Raw genomic sequence first — 19,380 nt, forward strand, 5'->3', positions numbered from 1 at the left:
GGGCGATCCCCCGCGCATCCCCCTCCACACCTGGGCTCTCCAGGGTCCTCCCGTCGCCCCTCTCGTCTGCTCTCCAGGGTCCTCCCAGCTTGCTAGAGCGGCCCCTCTCATCTGCTCTTCGCGGTCTTCCCAGAGGGCTAGAGCGGCCCGTCTCGTCTGCTCCTCCCATGTCCCCTCAGCGGGCTAGAGCGGCCCAGTGGCCCCACTTCCCGGAAGTGGCGGCGACGGCGGCGGAGAGGCCGCGCTCCCCGTTCCCCCCCGGTTTCCCCCGCGACCCCCCCGGGCCCCCCCGGTTCCCCCAACATGTCCTACAACTACGTGGTGACGGCGCAGAAGCCGACGGCCGTCAATGGCTGCGTCACCGGTACCGCGGGGCGGGGGTGACGGGAACACCCGGTTTTGGGGGAAACGTGGGAGGGCGGTTATGGGGTACCGGGGGGTACGGGGGACACGGGGGGGGATGGAGGTGCCGGGGGGCGCTGGGGGCTCTGGGGGGGTTTTGGGGCACCGGGAGGGGATTGGGAGTATGGGGAAGGTTTTGGGGTAGGGCGGGCTTTGGGGGTCACGAGTGGGTTTTGGGGTACCGGGGGATTTTGGGGTAGAGGGAGGATTAAAGTGCTCCTGAAATCCATAATAGGAGTGAGAGACAGTGGGATTTGGGGGAGCCGCGGGAGCCCCAAGAGCCCTGGGAGTGCTGGGCGTGGTGGGAAGAGACCCCGGGATTGAGAATTCCTGAGAAAAGACTGTGGGAAGAGCATTCCTGGGGAAAAACAAGGAGTGCGGGCTGAGAGAAAGCAGCTGGCTGAGAGCGCTGGGCACCGTGGAAGGAACATGCTGGGATTTTGGGATGCTCCAGGGAGGCTGTGGGAGTGCAGCCCGGCACCCCGAGGTGCCAGCTGATCCCTCCTCCGGGATTCCTTCCCGCTTTTCCCAGGACACTTCACCTCTGCGGAGGACCTGAACCTGCTGATTGCCAAGAACACCCGGCTGGAGATTTACGTCGTGACGGCTGAGGGGCTCCGGCCCGTCAAGGAAGTGGGAATGTATGGAAAAACCGCCGTCATGGAGCTCTTCCGCCCCAAGGTGGGTGCTGGAAGAGCAGGGATGGAGCTGTGCCCACCTGGGTGGGGTGGGATGGGCACGTCCAGCCCCTCTGGAATTTGCATTGTCCGGGTTTTTTTGGGCAGGGGGAGAGCAAGGATTTGCTGTTCATCCTGACGGCCAAGTACAATGCCTGCATCCTGGAATACAAGCAGAACGGGGATAGCATCGATATCATCACCCGTGCCCATGGGAACGTGCAGGTGAGGGGGAAGGCAGCACCTGGAATGGGAATTCCCTTCCCTAGGGATGGTTTTGCCTTGCTGGTGCAGCAGCAGGTGGGATTTGGGTTGTTCCCTTGGTGGTTCTTTGCCGGCTCCTGGATCTGGGATGGCTCACCTGCAGCCACGGGATGTCTCCAGAGTTACTTTTGGTCTGTGTGAGGATTCATGGAATTCTGGGATGGTTTGGGTTGGAAAAGGGACCTTAAAGCTTATCCAATTCCATTCCATGGGCAGGGACACCTTCCACTCTCCCAGGTTGCTCCAAGCCCTGTCCAACCTGGCCTTGGACACTTCTAGGGATGGGGCAGCCACAGATCCTCTGGAAAATCCATCCCAGGGCCTTCTCGCCCTTCCAGGGAAAGATTTCTTCCCAATATCCCATCTAAACCAACATGTGGAATCCTGGAGTGGTGTGGGATGGACAGGACTTATGGATGATCATTCCACCCCTTGCCCTGAACACGTTCCACTAGACCAGGATGCTCCAAGCCCTGTCCCTATGGATTCAACCGAATTCATGGGAGAGTTTATGGAATAACAAATTAAATTTAAGGGAAATTAAAGCCTAAACTCCTTGTGAGGCCGAATTTTCCCTGGGAAATGAGTCCTGTGGGAATTTGTGGTGAAGGTATGTGGTGTGGCACCTGGAAAGGCATCTCCTCCTTAGCCTTGGTGGCTTCCCAGCCGGAATTTTCAAGCCCGTTGGGAAGTGTTGCAAGGAGCCACTCCTCACCTAAGGGCTGGCAACCCCTGCCGCTGTTTTTCAGGGAAAATTTCCTGGCACTTACCACCTTTTTCTTTCCCCTCTCCGTGGAATTCTCCTTCAGGATCGCATCGGCCGCCCCTCGGAGACCGGGATCATCGGGATCATCGATCCCGAGTGCCGGATGATCGGGCTGCGGCTCTATGATGGCCTTTTCAAGGTCATCCCCCTGGATCGGGAGAACAAGGAATTAAAGGCCTTCAACATCCGCCTGGAAGAGCTCCAGGTCATCGACGTGAAATTCCTTTACGGCTGCCAAGCTCCCACCATCTGCTTCGTCTACCAGGTGCCTGCTTATCCACGGATAACCAAGGTTTTCCAAAGGTTTTTTGGAAGGCAGACTGAGGGATGAGTCCAGCTCCTCCAGGTCCAGCTCTTTTTTCCAGCTCTGGGAGAGAGGAAGCAATGCTTTCCCTCAGGATTCCTGGGCAGCTCTGCCTTGGATGGGAATGCTCCCGTGTTGAACCCCCAGGAGGAGCTTAGGGATCATTTCCAGCGAGTGGATCAGATCCAGAACCAGTCGTTTTCTGTGGCAAGGCCTGAGCCTTTCCTTAAAAAACAAGGCAACGACTTGCTCGGTATTTTTGGGCGGCGACTCCGGGTGTATACGAGGATCCGTAACCTCTCCATCACCTGGCTCCTCAGGGAGGGAGCATTCCAGGCCTTATCTGGATGGCTGCTTTGATCCAAAGAGCCTTTCCCATGCTGACTGAGCACGGGATTAGCTTTCCTTTGTTAAATTCCAGGCTATGCCCAGCTCAGCTATAATCCCATGCCAGCCCCGGCTCCGTTATTCCCTGTTTGGGCACTGCTGGATCCCCCCCCAAACTTCCTGCAAGGAAGAAACCACTTTTTCACCACACAGCTGGAGTTTGGGGGAACACTTGGAGAAGTGCTTTTCCAACCTTAATGATTCCAGGATTCCATGTCAAAACAACTTGGATCCTTGGAGCAGGAGCAGGATGTCAGTTCTTGACTCATAAACCGCTGGATTGTTTCGATCCCTGCCTGGGGAGAGCAGGATGTTTCCAAGCTGCTTCCTTGATTCTTTCTGCATTTATTACCCATTATCCTAGGATTTGGTCTGAATAGGACAGCAGAGGCTGGGATAATTTTTGGGAAGTTCTGAAACCAGGGGGAATATGATAAAAACCCCTGAATTCCTGAACGTTTGCAGGAGCTGGAGGAAGAGGTGATATTCCATCGTGCCACTTGTTCCCAGGTTGTTGGAGGAACACAAAACCCAGGAAATCAGTTGTAAAACAGTGAAAAAGCACTTCCCAGTCTTTTCTGGCACAGGGATTTCCTCAGGGGGCTATTTATATATGGCAAAACCTGGGAGAATGGTGCCGTGTGGATGCGAGGGGCGATGAGGAGTTGGGGAGCCTCAGCAGCTCCCTGGAATGGCATTTTTTCGGGAGATGAGGTGGAATCTCCTCACTTCTGGAATCTCAGCCACCTGTGCCTTCTCTTGCAGGACCCCCAGGGCCGCCACGTGAAGACGTACGAGGTGTCCCTGCGGGAGAAGGAGTTCAACAAAGGCCCTTGGAAGCAGGAGAACGTGGAGGCCGAAGCCTCCATGGTCATCGCAGGTTGGGATGACCTTGTCTGTGAAAGATCTTCCCGTGGTTTTTCCAGGCTGGATGGCTGGATGGCATTTTTCCCGATGGGATCTCTCATGTTTGTTGTGTGTCCCGCAGTGCCGGAGCCCTTCGGAGGCGCCATCATCATCGGGCAGGAATCCATCACCTACCACAACGGCGATAAATACCTGGCTATCGCTCCTCCCATCATCAAGGTGAGGGGATGCAGGGCTGCTGCATCCCAAAAAGTCCCGCCTTTCCCAGGCCTTCCAACCGGGAATTCCAACCCCTCTTGTCCCAGGTGTGGTCTAACAGCGCCACTTACCTGGACTTGCAGAGGTTTGGCTTCCTGGTCGCTGAGGGACATCCATGATCCCTGTGTGCTTCCACTTTCTGTGGAGTTCTTGGCATTTAGTTTGGGCCCCAGGGAATGGGATTAATTAGGAATTAGTGCATGGTCTGGGCACAGTTCCAGGGCAGAGCCTGGTTTCATTTCAGGCAGTGGAAAACATGGATGAGCCTCTTGGAGACTTGTCCAGAGGAGAAAAGGCTTAAAAATTTTGGGACAGCAATTGGGCTTGTGGGTTTTTTGGGAATAACAGGCCACTTCCCACATTTAATCAGAGCAGGAAGCACCAATGGCATGGCTGAGGTGCTGCTCTGAGCTGAAAGAGGGCTGGAATTGCCATCCAAAGGTCCCTTTAAGATGAAAATAAGGACAGGCTAAAAACCTCGGGGGAAGAAACGGGAATATTGGTGCCTCGAGGTCTCAGTCTGCTCCTGGGGCTCTGGAATGTGGAATCTGGGATCCTGGAGCCGGGAGTGTGTCACCTGCACAGACCTTCTGGGGACCAGTTTGGGGCTGTTCCAGTGGAATCCTAGAATTCCCTGCTTTCCCTGCAGCAAAGCACCATCGTGTGCCACAACCGCGTGGATCCCAACGGATCCCGGTATTTGCTGGGAGACATGGAAGGGCGGCTCTTCATGCTGCTCCTGGAGAAGGAGGAGCAGATGGACGGCACTGTCACCTTGAAGGACCTGCGTGTGGAGCTGCTGGGAGAGGTAGGAATCACCTGGGCCATCCCTGGCACTTGCCTGGGATTCTCCCAAGTTGGGAAAGGCTCCGTTTAGGGCTGAGTGGGAATTTTGGAGCAGGGGGTGTTGATGTTTCACATGTGTCACAGCCCTGAACTGTTGGTGGCTGGGAAATTCCCAGTGGGCACTTAACTGACACCTTTTTCCCATTTTTTACACCATCTTCCCATTTTTTTTTCCTGGTATTTGCACTGGGAGGAGCTTGGACTCTGTGGGATTTATGAAGGGATCAAATCCCCTTCCTACGCCCGGGGTTTTGCTGTTGGGTAACAGCTTAGTGGTGGAAGGTGTGCATGTGTGCCAGGACCTTTCTGTGCCACATTCCACCTGCCTCTTCCCACTTCCCAGACATCCATTGCCGAGTGCCTGACCTACCTGGATAACGGAGTGGTGTTTGTTGGCTCCAGGCTTGGAGATTCCCAGCTCGTGAAGGTACATGGCAGCTCCTGGCCGTGTGTTCCCACAGGACTGGATTTCCATCAAAACCTGGAGATGTGGATACATTTTCTCATCTTCTCCTTGCCCACCCTTTCCCTGTCCTGCTCCTTGAAAGGCAAAAAGTGATCCCAGTGTTTATTCCCAGCTCAACGTGGACAGCAACGAGCAGGGATCCTACGTGGTGGCCATGGAGACCTTCACCAACCTTGGGCCCATCGTGGACATGTGTGTGGTGGACCTGGAGAGGCAAGGCCAAGGCCAGGTAACATTCCTGCTTTTCCCTCCTCACTGCTGGGAGTTTTTGGCTGGGTATGTCCATAAAATCATAGAATTCCAGAATGGTTTGGGTTGCAAGGGACCTTAAGGATCATCTCATTCCATGGGCAGGGACACCTTCCACTAGACCGGGTTGCTCCAAGCCCCATCCAGCCTGGCCTTGGTGGATCTTTCAGGTCCCTTCCAACCCTAACCACTCCAGGATTCCATGATTCTAGAATGGGTTCCCCATTTCCATGATCCCAGAGAGGAGTGGGAGAGCTTCCCAGCCACAGCTGGTATAGTCCATCTGCTTTTCCCTCAGCTGGTCACCTGCTCCGGGGCCTTCAAAGAGGGATCGCTGCGGATCATCCGCAACGGCATCGGGATCCACGAGCACGCCAGCATCGACCTGCCGGGAATTAAAGGTGTGGGAGGTGTTCCACAGCCTGAGAGGGGACATGGTGGGCACGGATGAGGCTGGGATGGGAGGAATTGTGTGAGGATTTGTGGCCTCCTTGTTGCAGGGCTGTGGCCGCTGAGATCGGATCCACACCGGGAGACAGACAACACCTTGGTGCTGTCCTTTGTTGGCCAGACCAGGTAAAGGTGGGATGAGCTGATCCAGGCTCTCAGCCCCGTGTCGGAGCAGAAATTAATGGGAATTCCCTTCCCTGCTCAGGGTTCTGATGTTGAACGGAGAGGAAGTGGAAGAGACGGAGCTCACGGGATTTGTGGATGACCAGCAGACGTTCTTCTGCGGCAATGTGGCACATCAGCAGCTGATCCAGGTAATTCCAGCATGAGGAATACATGGATTTGGCTTTCCTGGTGCCACTTGGATCGTGACTTATCCAGGGTAGGGGTTGGGAGTGCTTCCCTGAGATCCGATGGGATCAGCAAACAGGATCCTGGGTCCGTGTTTCTAAGCGATATGGAAAGAGGAAGGTTCTTGCTGTGCCACCCACCTTGGAAACGCTGTTTTCCATGATTTTTCCCATCTTTCTTCCCAGATCACCTCTGCCTCAGTGCGACTGGTCAGCCAGGAGCCCAAATCCCTGGTGAGCGAGTGGAAAGAGCCCAATGGGAAGAACATCAGCGTCGCCTCCTGCAACAGCAACCAGGTGGTGGTGGCCGTGGGAAGAGCCTTGTACTACCTGGAAATCCGGCCCCAGGAGCTCCGGCAGATCAGGTGAGCCCACATCCTGAGGGCTCTTGGGATGCTGGGATTTGGGATCCAGGCGGACACCTGTCCACCCTCCTTCCTCGCAGCTGCACGGAGATGGAGCACGAGGTGGCCTGCCTGGACATCACCCCCCTGGGAGACTCCAACGGGATGTCCCCGCTCTGCGCCATCGGGCTCTGGACCGACATCTCCGCCCGCATCCTGAAGCTCCCGTCCTTTGAGCTGCTGCACAAGGAGATGCTGGGAGGAGGTAGGAGCCTCCCAAGGGTGGCAGGAGTCACTGGCCGGGTCCTGAGCGACCTCATCCATCCCTTTCCTGCTTCCCACAGAGATTATCCCTCGCTCCATCCTGATGACCACCTTTGAGAGCAGCCACTACCTCCTGTGTGCCCTGGGGGATGGAGCTCTCTTCTACTTTGGCCTCAGCCTTGAGACAGGTGACCTTTTCCTTTCCTTTCCAGTTTCTTGGGAAAGATCCTCCTTGCTTTCCCAGCCTCATGCTCAGATGGGACTGGCTGAGGGCTGGCGGATTCCTCCAGCACGCTGGAGGAAGGAGATGGATTCCTCAATGCGGGATGTGCTTACCTGCACTCCTGTTTTTCCCTGAGGTGGTGTGGCAGATCCCAATCCCTTCTCCCTTTGAATCCAGGCTTGCTGAGTGACAGGAAGAAGGTGACCCTGGGCACGCAGCCCACCGTGCTGAGGACATTCCGCTCCTTGTCCACCACCAACGTGTTCGCCTGCTCCGACCGCCCCACCGTCATCTACAGCAGCAACCACAAGCTGGTCTTCTCCAACGTCAACCTCAAGGAGGTCAACTACATGTGCCCCCTCAATTCCGACGGATATCCCGACAGGTGAGCCTGCCACGATTTCCTGTTCCTGAGGAATATGGAGGAGTGGGAGGTCCTGGCTGTTTCACCACGTGTTTTCCATGATTTTTTTTCCCCAAAAGTTTGGCCTTGGCCAACAACAGCACCCTGACCATCGGCACCATTGATGAGATCCAGAAGCTGCACATCCGCACTGTTCCCCTCTATGAGTCGCCCAGGTGAGGATTCCTGGGATGAGGATTCCTGGGATTCAGGTGCTCCGCTGCATGGGATGAGGGTTGGGGTGATGTTGCCATCCCAGGAGCAAACACAGCTCTTGTTGTTCCAGAGCTCTTGGAATGGCCTTTCCTGGCTCCCCCAGCCACATGGCTCTGTTTATCCCGCAGGAAAATCTGCTACCAAGAGGTATCCCAGTGTTTCGGGGTGCTCTCCAGCCGGATCGAGGTGCAGGATGCCAGCGGGGGCACCACGGCGCTCAGACCCAGCGCCAGCACCCAGGTGAGATCCCAGGCTGGGTCATCCCTGCGCTGTGGGGATCAGAATTCCTGATCCGGCTTTTCCTCGATGGTCCTCCCTTCCAGAGCTTCCAAAGCTGTGAGTCCAGTCCAGTTCCTCAGCTGGGCAGGAATGGGATGGTGGGATCTCTCCGAGGGGGTGGCACAGCCACTGTTCCACCTGATCCCTCTTTATTTTTGGGCGCTGCTCCTTCCGTATCCCATGCAGGCTTCTGTGTGGTCTCCAGTGTTTTGCTTTTCCCAAGGATCCGGCTCTGGCAGCCACAGCTCTGTGTAAACTCATATCAACGCCATCACCCAGCCCTGCAGGAGCAGGGAGTGTGTCCCTTTACTCATTCCTCGCTCCACCTGCTCTCCCATCCCTTTTCCTGCTCCCCGGCTGCCTGGGGCTCTGTGGATATCCCGAGTAGCACTGGGATGTGACGGATTTTCCTGTTTCCCAGGCCTTGTCCAGCAGCGTGAGCACCAGCAAGCTGTTTTCCAGCAGCACGGCTCCGCACGAGACATCCTTCGGAGAGGAGGTGGAAGTGCACAACCTGCTCATCATAGACCAGCACACCTTCGAAGGTACCTGTCCCATCCCAAAATCCAGCTCTTCCCATCCTGGAGAAGCCCAGGGGAGCTTCAGCCAAAGCATTTTCCTGGAGGAACATCAGCCATATTTAGGGAATAGCAATTTTTGATGGCACGAGGTAGTGGGGAATAAGACAGGGAATCTCTAGGATGTGTCTTAAGTTTTCACTTCAAGGACTTTGGGATGCCAGTTGTTCCTCCCTTTCCCACTTTTTTTTTCCCCAGTGCTCCATGCTCACCAATTCCTGCAAAATGAGTACGCCCTCAGCCTGGTCTCCTGCAAGCTGGGGAAGGATCCCAACACCTACTTCATCGTGGGCACTGCCATGGTGTATCCTGAGGAAGCGGAGCCCAAGCAGGGTCGGATCGTTGTCTTCCACTACTCCGATGGTAAGAACGAGGTGTTCTCACTGGGAAAAATCCCGCTGGTTTTGGTGGGAGATCAGGGATGAACTCCTCAGACCCTGGAGAGCTTGTGTCTCAGGAGCAGGCAGTTTTTCCCAAGGAATCAGCTGTCAGGATCTGTAGGTTCTGTGTTCCCCCCACCCCCTGTCTCCTAGAGAAGCCCAGGAATCCCTCACCAGCCCTGGATTCTGGGATTTGCTTCTCATGGCACTTGTTCCCCCTCAGAGAGAGTTTTTTGGGAGACAAAATTCAGAACAGCTCAGCTGAACTTGCCACCCTTGGGATAAACAACCCAAGCTTTATTCCAGGGAAGCTGCAGAGCCTGGCTGAGAAGGAGGTCAAGGGAGCTGTGTATTCCATGGTGGAATTCAATGGGAAGCTGTTAGCCAGCATCAACAGCACGGTAAACATGACCCCGACCCTGACTTTTTTTGGGAGCATGTTTGTGGATGTGGATGTGAGCCAGGTTGAGAGTGCATATCCCAGCTCCCACGCGGAGTATCCCGATCCGTGTCCCATCCCGCAGGTCCGCCTGTACGAGTGGACAGCGGAGAAGGAATTGCGCACGGAATGCAACCACTACAACAACATCATGGCCCTGTACCTGAAAACCAAGGGGGATTTCATCCTGGTGGGAGACCTCATGCGCTCCGTGCTGCTCCTGGCCTACAAACCCATGGAAGGGAATTTCGAGGAGGTGCGGAAGCGGCGCTGGGAAGCCGTTCTGACAGCTCTGGGCACAGGGAGTGGTGTTGGAGGGGATAAAAGGAGGAGTTTGGCTTGGCTGGATACGGTTTGACACAGATCCCCGTGGTTTCTGGAAGGATGGATCCCTCAGTTTCCAGGGAACTGGCTGTGGGAAGAGCAGCTGGTGCCTGGCGGGTGGGAGGTGCCATCTGGGATGCCTGGTGTCCACTTGGAATGGGGGTTTAAATTGCTGGAGTGCCTCTGGCACGGGCTGCTCCACGCTTTCCCAGGATGTTATCCAAGTGCCACTTGGAGCAGGACCATCTCCAGGAGTGCCTTTCCTGCTCAGCTGCTTCCTGGAGCAGAGACGGACAGGCTGGATCCCACGTCGCTCCTGAATATTGGTGTTGGGTGGGATGAGCATGCAGGGTCTCAGGCCAGGCCACCTGGACACAGCGTGTTCCCTCTTGGCCCCTTCCAGATTGCCCGGGATTTCAATCCAAACTGGATGAGCGCTGTGGAGATCCTGGATGATGATAATTTCTTGGGAGCGGAGAACGCTTTCAATCTGTTCGTGTGCCAGAAGGACAGGTGAGCTGGATGGGATGGATTGGGGATGGGATGGGGTGATGGGATCTTGAGGAAAACTGGAGGAGCATTCCCAGCTCTTGGGAGCAAGGGATAGCTTTGGAGTGCCCCCATCCGGACTGAGCAGAGTGTTTGGGATTCCAGCGCGGCCACAACGGACGAGGAGCGGCAGCACCTGCAGGAAGTGGGATTATCCCACCTGGGAGAGTTCGTCAATGTCTTCTGCCACGGATCCCTGGTCATGCAGAACCTGGGAGAGACTTCCACGCCCACCCAGGGATCTGTGCTCTTCGGCACTGTCAATGGAATGATCGGTAAGGAGCAGGCCCTGAGGATTCCCTGCAGAATCTTGGAATGCTTTGGGTTGGAAAGCTCATCCAGCTCCACCCCTTGCCGCATTCTGAGCCCCGTGACCGTTATTCCTGTGCAGGCCTGGTGACATCCCTCTCGGAAAGCTGGTACAACCTGCTCCTGGACATGCAGAACAGGCTCAACAAAGTCATCAAGAGCGTGGGGAAGATTGAGCATTCCTTATATCCTTTGGCATTCCAGCCAGGAGCTGGCGCCGGGTGGGGTTTACCGGCTGGAGAGGGTGGGAGCGGGTTTGCTGGCACCCTCAGAAATCATGGAATTGAGGTTGGGAAAGCCCTCTGAGAGAGCAGAGTCCAACCATTAACCACGTCCAGGGCTGGTATTAGTCCCTGTGGATTTGGCTCCTTGACGGCAGCACCTGGAGATCGTTCCACACCGAACGGAAGACGGAACCGGCCACGGGATTCATCGACGGGGACCTCATCGAGAGTTTCCTGGACATCAGCAGGCCCAAGATGCAGGAAGTGGTGGCAAACCTGCAGGTGAGCTTGGGAATGTGGCCTTGGATCCTTCAAGGACTTTGCTCAGGAGTCCAGGCTCGGTAAATTGTGGAATTGTAGAGTTATGGAATGGTTTGGGTGTGAAGGAACTTAAAGGCACCTCCCACCAGACCAGGTTGCTCCAAGCCTCGTCCAACCTGGCCTGGAGCATTTCCAGGGATGGGGAAGCCACAGCCTCTCTGGGAAATGCTAAATCCACACCTTCCCAAACGATCTGGGAATGGCTTTTGGCACTTGCCGATGTCTCCAATGCCTTTTCCTCCCTGCGCAGATCGACGATGGAAGCGGGATGAAGAGGGAAGCCACCGTGGACGACCTGATAAAGATCGTAGAGGAGCTGACCCGGATCCATTAGCAGGATTCGGGATCATTCCCTACTCCTTCCCTCCTCATGGAGCAAGGGAATCCTTCCCCAGCTGTGCCCAACACCGGCGGCAGCGGCCAGAGGGGGACGGAATCTCACAGGGGGAGCAGCTTGTTAGGAATTTGGGGCGGTGTTGGTCATCTCCTGCAGGGATTCATGGATTCTGCGGACTTGGCTGTGCCCAGAACTGTCCCTTTCCGTGGGTGATCCACCGGGATCTGATGCCCTCGCCTCAATTCCCTTTTCCCTGGTGTCCTTAGATATTTTATTACTTTTTTTGGCTTTTGGTTTCGCTTTTGATCCTGGTTTTTTGGTTGGTTTTTTTTTTTTTGGATTCCTTGTGGTTTTTTGGAAGAGGAATCAAAGCTGGAGGAGCAGCCGAGGCTGGAGCTGAGCGGGGTAACTGTCTCCATAGGATCCATGCCTTGCTCAGGGAGGGAAGTTCTGGGAAGTTCAAGCTGTTGCTGATTTCGGAGTTTTACCAAATAAAGTAGTCCAAGAGGAAAGATCCGTGTCCTGAGGAATGGTGATATCCGTGTCCTTGGTTCTGGGATCTCGGGGACACCTGTTTTCCAAGTACATTTTTATGGCTTTTCTTGGATCTGTAGGAAATTTTAGTTCCTTACCTGGTTGCCAGTGGTGCTGTGAGTGCCTGGAGAGGCAGATTTTAACGGAATTTTTTGGGAAAGCTGGATTTTCCAGCCTCTGGCTGCTCGTGTTTTCCTGGTCTCCCACCTCTTTCGCATCTCTCATGGAATTTGGGGGTTATCTGGATCTTTCCATGCTCTTCTCCAGGTTGGATCTCCCCTGTAACCGCTGGTTAAGTGCCCCCCAAGTCCCATTTCGTGTGGGTTTTTCCCAAATCCTTCCCTCCAGAGACAGCTAGTGCTGGAAGCATCCCTGGCTCCCGCTTCCATCCCGGATTCTCTGAGGAGGCTGCAGGGAGAAGGCTATATTTGGACATCTCTTCCCAGAGCTGGGGGAGCAGGGAGTGACCGTGGACTCTGTGCTCCTGCTTTTATTACCTCGGGCTCTGTTTACCTGCCTGGAGCAGCCTGTTTCCAAAATTTGGGAGGCCCAGGGCACGGCACAGCCTGGATCCTGGAAGCTCTCTCCTTTTCCCACCAACACTGGGGGTGCTGGTGCCAGTGCAGTGTTGGCACCCTGCTCTTTTTGGGATAAAAGTGCTGCTGGCCCAGGCTGGACCATTGTTTATCCACTGCCACTGCTCATGGAGCTGCCTCCCAGGGATTTGGGATCACATTCCCTTAGGACAGGAGCTTCCCATGGCTGCACTGGGGTTCCTAAAAGCCTGGCATGACCCCCCCAATGTGGCTTCCATTGGGAAGGGGGCTGTGTCTTGCCTGGGTGATCCCAGCCCTTGGGAAGGATTTTGTGCTGGATTGGGAATTTTGGAGGCAGCAGTGCCCTTTGCTCCATGGGATCAATCATTTACCTACCTCCGACCTTTGCTTCATTCCCTGCCCTGGGATGGGGGCGCGGGGTCGAGGGGTCAGCGGAGCGGGGTGTCCCGCAGCATCCCTCTCCCTCCTGGATGCATCCCACCATCCCGGCTCCGCTCGGCCCCTTTCTCCGCCGCGTGGGTCCCCGTGCAGGGCTGGGAAGGCGGCCCAGCGCCTCCAGGAGAAGGAGGAGGAGGAGGAGGAGGGGTGGGGAGAGGCCATGCCGGAGCTTTGCCAGATGTGGGAAAGGAGAGAAGGGGGGACGCCTTTCCCGCTGCTTCCCAAGCCTTGGGGGTACCCCCTTTCCCGGCCCGCAGCCAGGGCAAGAATGGCCGGGATGCCACCACTCGCCCCAGCTGAAAGGGACAACCTTGGGGTGACCCCAGACCCCCCGTGTGGGTTTGGGGGGGGGGTGGGTGCCGCTGGCGACCCCCCCGCTCTCGCCCCCCTCCAATCCCGCATTGTTCCCGGCTCGGCGGGAGGAGGAGGAGGAGCAGGGCCAAGGGCCAGCGGGAAGGCAGGCGGGAAGGCGGGCGCCGGGACGTGCTGGAGCCGCCTGTCATGTTGGTGGAGCTGCTCTTCCAGGCTGCCTGTGTGTCCCTGTTCCTCTCCAGCGCCCAGGGCAGGGTGTATCCCGCGAGGAAGAAGCCGGCCAGCTTTGCCGTGGAGAGGTAGCTGGGTCCCCCCCTTTTCCCTCTCCCTCTTCCAGCTACACCTGGGATGGGCAGCGTGCCGAGCTCCGGCTACCCCTGCCTCCAGCTGCAGGAGGGCTGGCCAGAGGGTCCCAGCTGGAGGGGCTGGCACCCCGCAATTCCCTCCCTCTTCCCAGCTCCAGGGGAGCATGACCCTGCTCCTCGCATCCCTGTCCTTTTCCCCACATCCCTGTCCCGCTCCCCGTATCCCTGCCCTGCTCTCCGTATCCCCGTCCAGCCGGGGGACGTTTCTCCCGTCACCACGTGCTGGGATGTTCGGGATGGCTGGGAAGCGGTTGTCCCCTCTCTGTCCCACTGTATCCTACCTTCCTCCGATCCATGCCATGCTCTGCTTCCCGGGACACGGGCACATCCTGGCTGCTCCGGCTGTCCCCTCGTCCTCGCATTCCCGGGACCTTTGCTCCATGCAGGGGGCTCAGGACAGGGTGGCCTCAGGCTCTGGTGTCCCACAGGCGTCGCGTGGGGCCCCACGTCTGCTTCCAAGGCTCCAGCAGCGGATGTTGTCCCGGCTGGATGCTGTCCCCGGGCAGCGGGAAGTGCACCCTGCGTGAGTACAGGGGTCTGGGGGTCCGCTGGGGGTCCTGTTCCCATTCCCAGAGCTCCTGTTCCCATTCCCACAGCGCTCTGCTCCTTCGGCTGCGGTGGCGGTTCCTGCATCGCTCCCAACCTTTGTGTGTGCCCGGATGGAGAGCAGGGAATCACCTGCCCAGGTACCGGGAGAAGTAGCTATGCCGGGTGCCCTTCCCTGTCCACGCCACGAATCCCAAGGGATGGAGATGGCCATGAACCCGTGGGCACCGTGCCCAACCCTCTTCCCTCTCCATGCCACAAATCCCAGCGGATGGAGGTGACCATGGCTCCTTGTCACCTCTCCCCGGCACTGTCCCCATCCCTGGCGGATCCATGCAGCGGGGTGGGAAGCGGGTGGTCCCAGGGTGGCCTGGGTGCCCTGTGGACGCCGTGTCCGTGTTCCAGAGCCAGCGGGAACGTGCGGGGAGTACGGCTGCGACCTGTCCTGTAACCACGGCGGCTGCCAGGAGGTTGCCCGTGTGTGTCCCATCGGTTTCTCCATGGCTGAGACGGCCAACGGCGTCCGCTGCACCGGTGAGCGGGAGTGCGATATCCCGACGGGAGAGGGCATCCCGGTGGTGTCCGCACCCAAATCTGGCCGTTCCCTGTGTCCCCCCCAGACATCGATGAGTGCCGGAGTGCGGCCTGCGAGGGGACGTGCGTGAACACGGAGGGCGGATTTGCCTGCGAGTGCGGAGCCGGCCGGGAGCTCTCTGCTGACCGCCGCAGCTGCCGGGGTGCGCGGGGGCCCGGGGGGGCGGCCGGGGCTCCCGAGGGATCCTGACCCTCATCCCAACCCCCAGACATGGATGAATGCCAGGCCACACCGTGCCAGCACCGCTGCGAGAACAGCATGGGCAGCTACCGCTGCTCCTGCCGGCCTGGATACCACCTCCACGGGAACCGGCATTCCTGCGTGGGTGAGCACCAGGATGGATGGGGCCCTTCCCATCAGTCCCGGGGGATGGAGGTGGCCCTGAGCACTGTGCCAGACCCCCTTCCCTCTCCATGTCATGAATCCCAAGGGATGCAGGTGGCTACTGAGCCTCTCCCTGCATGTGCGAGCACCAGGCTTAACCCTCATCCCTCTCCATGCCATGAATCCCAAGGGATGCAGGAGGCCATGAGCCTGTGGGCACAAGCCAGACCCTCATCCCTCTCCATGCCATGAATCCCAAGGGATGCAGGAGGCCGTGAGCCTGTGGATGCTGTGCCAGCCCCCCTTCCCTTGCCATGGCACAAATCCCAAGGGACGCAAGTGTCCATCGGCCTATGACCACAGTGCTGCCACCTCATCCTCATCCCTGCGTGGGCCATGCCGAGGGCCCATCCCAGTGCTCCAGGCTCTTTCCTGGGCCACATCCCGGGGTGCAGCAGCTCCTGCCACATTACCTTATCCTGCAGATGTGGATGAGTGCCGGAGGCCTGGTGTGCGCCGCTCCTGCCAGCACAGCTGCCACAACATTCCCGGCAGCTTCCGCTGCTCCTGCCGCCCCGGATACCGGCTCAGCGCGGACAGAGTGTCCTGCGAAGGTATCTGCGTCCTTCTCCAGCCTGGGGGAGCAGGGTGGGATGCTCCCATCTCCCTGCCTGCCTCAAGTGATGTCTCTCCCTTCCTGATTTCCCTCCTAGGGTACCCCAAATCTATCCTGGCCCCGTCGCCCATCCTGCAATCCCTACAGCATCCACCCACCCTTGTCCTGCTCCCTCCTGGCTCCCACCTGCTCCCGAGGGGCTCCCCCTCTCCCCACCTCCCTGTGGCAGCTCCCGGTACCCAATTCCCTCCCTCCTCCCCATCCCTGTCCCCTGAGCCGTTCCCGCGTAGCATGGGAGCCCCCGGCACCTCCGTCCCACCGTCCCCTCGTTGCTGGCACCGGGGGATCCCTCGGGAGCCTGGCGCTAGCTGGACGGAGCCGGGATGCCAGAGCTGCACCTGTCAGGTGAGCATCCCGTCCCCTGACCCCTTCCCATGGCACCATCCCGACCTGGGATGAGCCACCACGTGTCCTGGCAGGGGGGACGAGTCCTCTGTGACGCCGTGAGGTGCTCTGTTCCCTGCTCCCACCCACTTCCCGCCCTGGCTGGGGGTTGCTGCCCCACCTGCACGGGTGAGTCCTGGCCCCTCTGATCCCCACCAGTTCCCAGGATGGCCCCCCTGAATTCCCAGGGGAATGCCCCTGACCCCCATGGCTCGCAGGGTGCCTGCACGAGGGGGTGGCCAGGGCCGAGGGCGATGTGTTCTCCCCATCTGATGGGAATTGCACCGTCTGCGTCTGCTTGGTGAGCTGGATTGGGATGGGAGAATCCCCCCCCCATCCCTGGGCAACTCCCAGCCTTGGGGACCCTCATCATGCTGCATCCTGGCTCAACCATGGATGGGGATGCTCTGGGGGGGATGACACCCTCCCATCATCCCTCCATGGGGAATCAGGATCCTGTTTCCCAGCCCCATGCTCCCCTCCACAGGCCGGGAATGTCTCCTGCCTCTCCCCAGAATGCCCCCCAGGATCCTGCCCCAGTCCCTCTCCGGCCGACTGCTGCTCCTGCACTCCAGGTGATCCCGGCACCCCCAGTCTGGGGGTGTGAGGACCCCCGGCCTGGGCTGGACATTAGGGAAGAGCTGTGTTTGGCACTCCAGCCCCGCTGCTTCCCCTTTTCCCAGAGAAGTGCAATTTCCGGGGACGCACGTATGCGCACGGAGCCCAGTTCAGCCTGGATGGGGATGACTGCACCACCTGTGTCTGCCAGGTGAGTCCCGGATGTCCCCAGGGATGAGGATCCCCAAGACTGGGAGGTCTCCAGGCACGAGGATCCCCAGGGATGAGGATCCCCAGGGATGCTCCAGTGTTTCCCTGCACCTGCTGGGGAGATCCCGGCTTTGCTCGGGGCTGCTGGTGGGGACAGCAGGTGACCCGTTCCCATGTTCCCAGGGAGGAGAGGTGGAATGTTCCTTCACTCCCTGCCCCATTCTGGATTGTCCCCAGCACCAGCGGCACCTGGGTCCCGGGCAGTGCTGCTCCACCTGCCGGGACCCTCCGGCCCCCACCGGTGAGTCGGGATGAGGGACACAGCTGGGAATGGGCAGGGAGGGACACGGAGAGGGAGGAGGGGGGAAAAGCTGGGGGAAAGGGGAATGGCATGGCATGGGGAGAACAGCTGGGGGAGAGGATGTGGGGGACACTTGGGGATGGGGAGAGTGGGATGTTGGGATATTTGGGGATGGGATGTGGGGAAGGGCAGGGTGGGATGAGGAGGGACACAAGCCAGGTGGGATGTGGGAATACTTGATGATGGGAAGGGTGGGAGATGGGGAATACCTAGGAACGGGGAGGGTGGACCATCGGGAACACCCAGGGGCTGGAAGGGCAGGTTTTACGGGACAGCTGGGAACAGGGATCCTACCCAGGTTGCTTCCTGGATGACAACGGCGTGGAGTTTCCCGTCGGACAGATCTGGTCTCCGGGCGATCCCTGTGAGTTATGCATCTGCCAGGTGAATGAGAACCTGCTCTGCTTCATTCCCTCTTCCCTATCCCTGCCCCAGCGCACGGCTCCTGCCCCATTCCCGCCCTCAGGATGCCCGTGGCCTGGCGGGCCCCAAATCCCCCAAATCCGGCGGGTTTGGGAATGCCGAGGTGTCTGTCAGGGTGTTCCCGCCTGCAGGCAGACGGCTCCGTGAACTGCCAGCGCACGGATTGTGTGGAGACCTGTCCTTATCCCATCCGCATTCCCGGGCAGTGCTGCCCCGACTGCTCCGCAGGTGAGGGTGTGCCCGGAATTCCGGCATTCTGAGCCGCCCGGGGACCGCCTGAGCCCCTCTCCCCGCAGGCTGCACCTACATGGGGAGGATCTTTTCCAACAACGAGACCTTCCCGTCGGCGCTGGATCCCTGCCTAAGCTGCATCTGCCTGGTGAGGGCTGGGCCGGGCATTCCCAGAGGATTGGCGGCTCCCGCCCCGTGGGCTGAAGGCCGGTTTTTGGCTCCGTTGCAGGGAAAAGCTCCGGGGGCGCCCCGGGGTTCCTAACGCCCGGCCCTCGGGGGTCTCTCCCGTCTCTCGCAGCTGGGCTCGGTGGCCTGCTCGCCTCTGGAATGTGCCATCGTGTGCTCCTACCCCTTCCACCCCGAGGGTCGGTGCTGCCCCGTCTGTGAGGGTACGAGCTCGGGGGATAAGGGGGGGGGGGTTGTCCCCAAAATCCTCCTGAGCCGCCCAAAATCCCCCTTGAACTCCCCAAAAACCCCCCCTGAAACTCGGTCCCCCCAGACTGCAACTACCAGGGCAGGAAGGTGGAGAACGGCCAGAGCTTCATTCCCGAGGGACAGCCCTGTACCCACTGCACCTGCCAGGTGAGACCCCCCGCCCGTTCCCATGGGATGCCCGCGTCCATGGAGAGCCTGTGCCGGTGCCATTGGATCCCTGGAAGGGCTGGCAGGGCTGGCTGATCCCTGTTTTCCCAGCTTGGAGAGGTGAGCTGTGAGGAGAGGCCGTGCCCCCACTCCTGCTCTGAGCCCCCCATGGGCTGCTGCCCATCCTGCCCAGGTAATGGGATCCCCGGATCCATCCCCGGGCACTTGGATGTGCCCCCTGCGGACTGGGGCTCCTGGGAAAGAGGTGGGTGCTGACCAAAATCCTCCCTCTGTCAGCCACAGACGTCCGGCTCCTGCTTCAGGGCGGTGACCTGTCCCCATCCTCATCCCCATCCTCTTCCCCATCCTCATCCCAGTCCCCAATCCCTGAAGATTCACCCCCTGGCACCCCTCACCCCCCGCGTCACCGCCTGGCCCAGCTCCTGCTTCCCACCACACTCCCCCTCGGTCCCTCTCCAGGGATTTGGGATGCCGGGAAGCCCCCTCCGACGACTCCGAGCCCCTCCGGATACCCCTCGGCACCCACTGTTCCCCCCGACCCCCCCTGTGAGGCCACAGCCCCCCCCGATCCCACGGGCAGCCCCAAGGCTCAGGGATCCCCTGGGAATGAGGATCCCTCTGCAGTGCCATTGGACAGCCCCAGGTTCCAGGTGCCAGGTGTGCCTGGAATGCCGTGAGGAGGAGGATGAAGGAAAGGAGAAAAAGGGGGTCTGCAGGACCAGCAGGCCTGGCCCTGGGGAGGGGGAAACTGTCCCCCTGCCACCAATAAAGTCACTCTGGTATTTAT

At 58.8% G+C, this 19,380-nt stretch overlaps 2 protein-coding genes across 3 annotated transcripts; both read left to right on the forward strand.

Annotated features, from left to right (window-relative positions):
* Positions 1-256: 256 nt before the first annotated feature.
* On the forward strand, positions 257-11,988 carry DDB1 (damage specific DNA binding protein 1). The gene is made up of 27 exons (XM_069016268.1): positions 257-364; positions 935-1,083; positions 1,188-1,304; positions 2,153-2,374; positions 3,566-3,680; positions 3,789-3,886; positions 4,575-4,733; positions 5,115-5,198; positions 5,350-5,466; positions 5,785-5,887; positions 5,987-6,062; positions 6,142-6,250; positions 6,473-6,651; positions 6,732-6,895; positions 6,975-7,082; positions 7,295-7,502; positions 7,601-7,696; positions 7,865-7,976; positions 8,437-8,560; positions 8,792-8,956; positions 9,280-9,374; positions 9,498-9,668; positions 10,140-10,249; positions 10,391-10,560; positions 10,677-10,779; positions 10,977-11,100; positions 11,390-11,988. Exons 1-27 carry the CDS (start codon positions 304-306, stop codon positions 11,471-11,473), a joined length of 3,423 nt encoding a protein of 1,140 aa, XP_068872369.1. The 5' UTR covers positions 257-303; the 3' UTR covers positions 11,474-11,988.
* Positions 11,989-13,121: 1,133 nt separating this feature from the next.
* Positions 13,122-19,379, forward strand: VWCE (von Willebrand factor C and EGF domains). 2 transcript variants are annotated; one of them, XM_069016271.1, is made up of 20 exons: positions 13,426-13,616; positions 14,111-14,205; positions 14,279-14,368; positions 14,634-14,762; positions 14,849-14,965; positions 15,032-15,148; positions 15,633-15,761; positions 15,861-16,168; positions 16,243-16,336; positions 16,426-16,508; positions 16,695-16,782; positions 16,891-16,976; positions 17,159-17,276; positions 17,635-17,720; positions 17,891-17,987; positions 18,056-18,138; positions 18,289-18,379; positions 18,490-18,572; positions 18,684-18,765; positions 18,870-19,379. In XM_069016271.1, the coding sequence occupies exons 1-20, from the start codon at positions 13,507-13,509 to the stop codon at positions 19,268-19,270; spliced, it is 2,487 nt and encodes an 828-aa protein (XP_068872372.1). In that variant the 5' UTR covers positions 13,426-13,506; the 3' UTR covers positions 19,271-19,379. The 2 variants fall into 2 exon arrangements, with proteins under 2 accessions (XP_068872371.1, XP_068872372.1); XM_069016270.1 differs by having other exon boundaries at positions 13,122-13,616; positions 14,111-14,368.
* Position 19,380: the final 1 nt, after the last annotated feature.

This window comes from Aphelocoma coerulescens, chromosome 5, assembly GCF_041296385.1.
Source record: "Aphelocoma coerulescens isolate FSJ_1873_10779 chromosome 5, UR_Acoe_1.0, whole genome shotgun sequence".
NCBI classification, from domain to species: Eukaryota; Metazoa; Chordata; class Aves; order Passeriformes; family Corvidae; genus Aphelocoma; species Aphelocoma coerulescens.

Excerpts from the sequence above, each read along its gene's own strand:
- VWCE (XM_069016270.1), top strand. The coding sequence starts at position 13,166 with ATGCCGGAGCTTTGCCAGATGTGGGAAAGGAGAGAAGGGGGGACGCCT. Across the intron at positions 13,617-14,110 it reads GCCAGCTTTGCCGTGGAGAG|GCGTCGCGTGGGGCCCCACG; the intron begins GTAGCTGGGTCC and ends GGTGTCCCACAG. Across the intron at positions 16,977-17,158 it reads GCACCACCTGTGTCTGCCAG|GGAGGAGAGGTGGAATGTTC; the intron begins GTGAGTCCCGGA and ends CCATGTTCCCAG.
- DDB1 (XM_069016268.1), top strand. The coding sequence starts at position 304 with ATGTCCTACAACTACGTGGTGACGGCGCAGAAGCCGACGGCCGTCAAT. Across the intron at positions 6,063-6,141 it reads TCCTTTGTTGGCCAGACCAG|GGTTCTGATGTTGAACGGAG; the intron begins GTAAAGGTGGGA and ends TTCCCTGCTCAG. Across the intron at positions 10,250-10,390 it reads TTCGTGTGCCAGAAGGACAG|CGCGGCCACAACGGACGAGG; the intron begins GTGAGCTGGATG and ends TTGGGATTCCAG.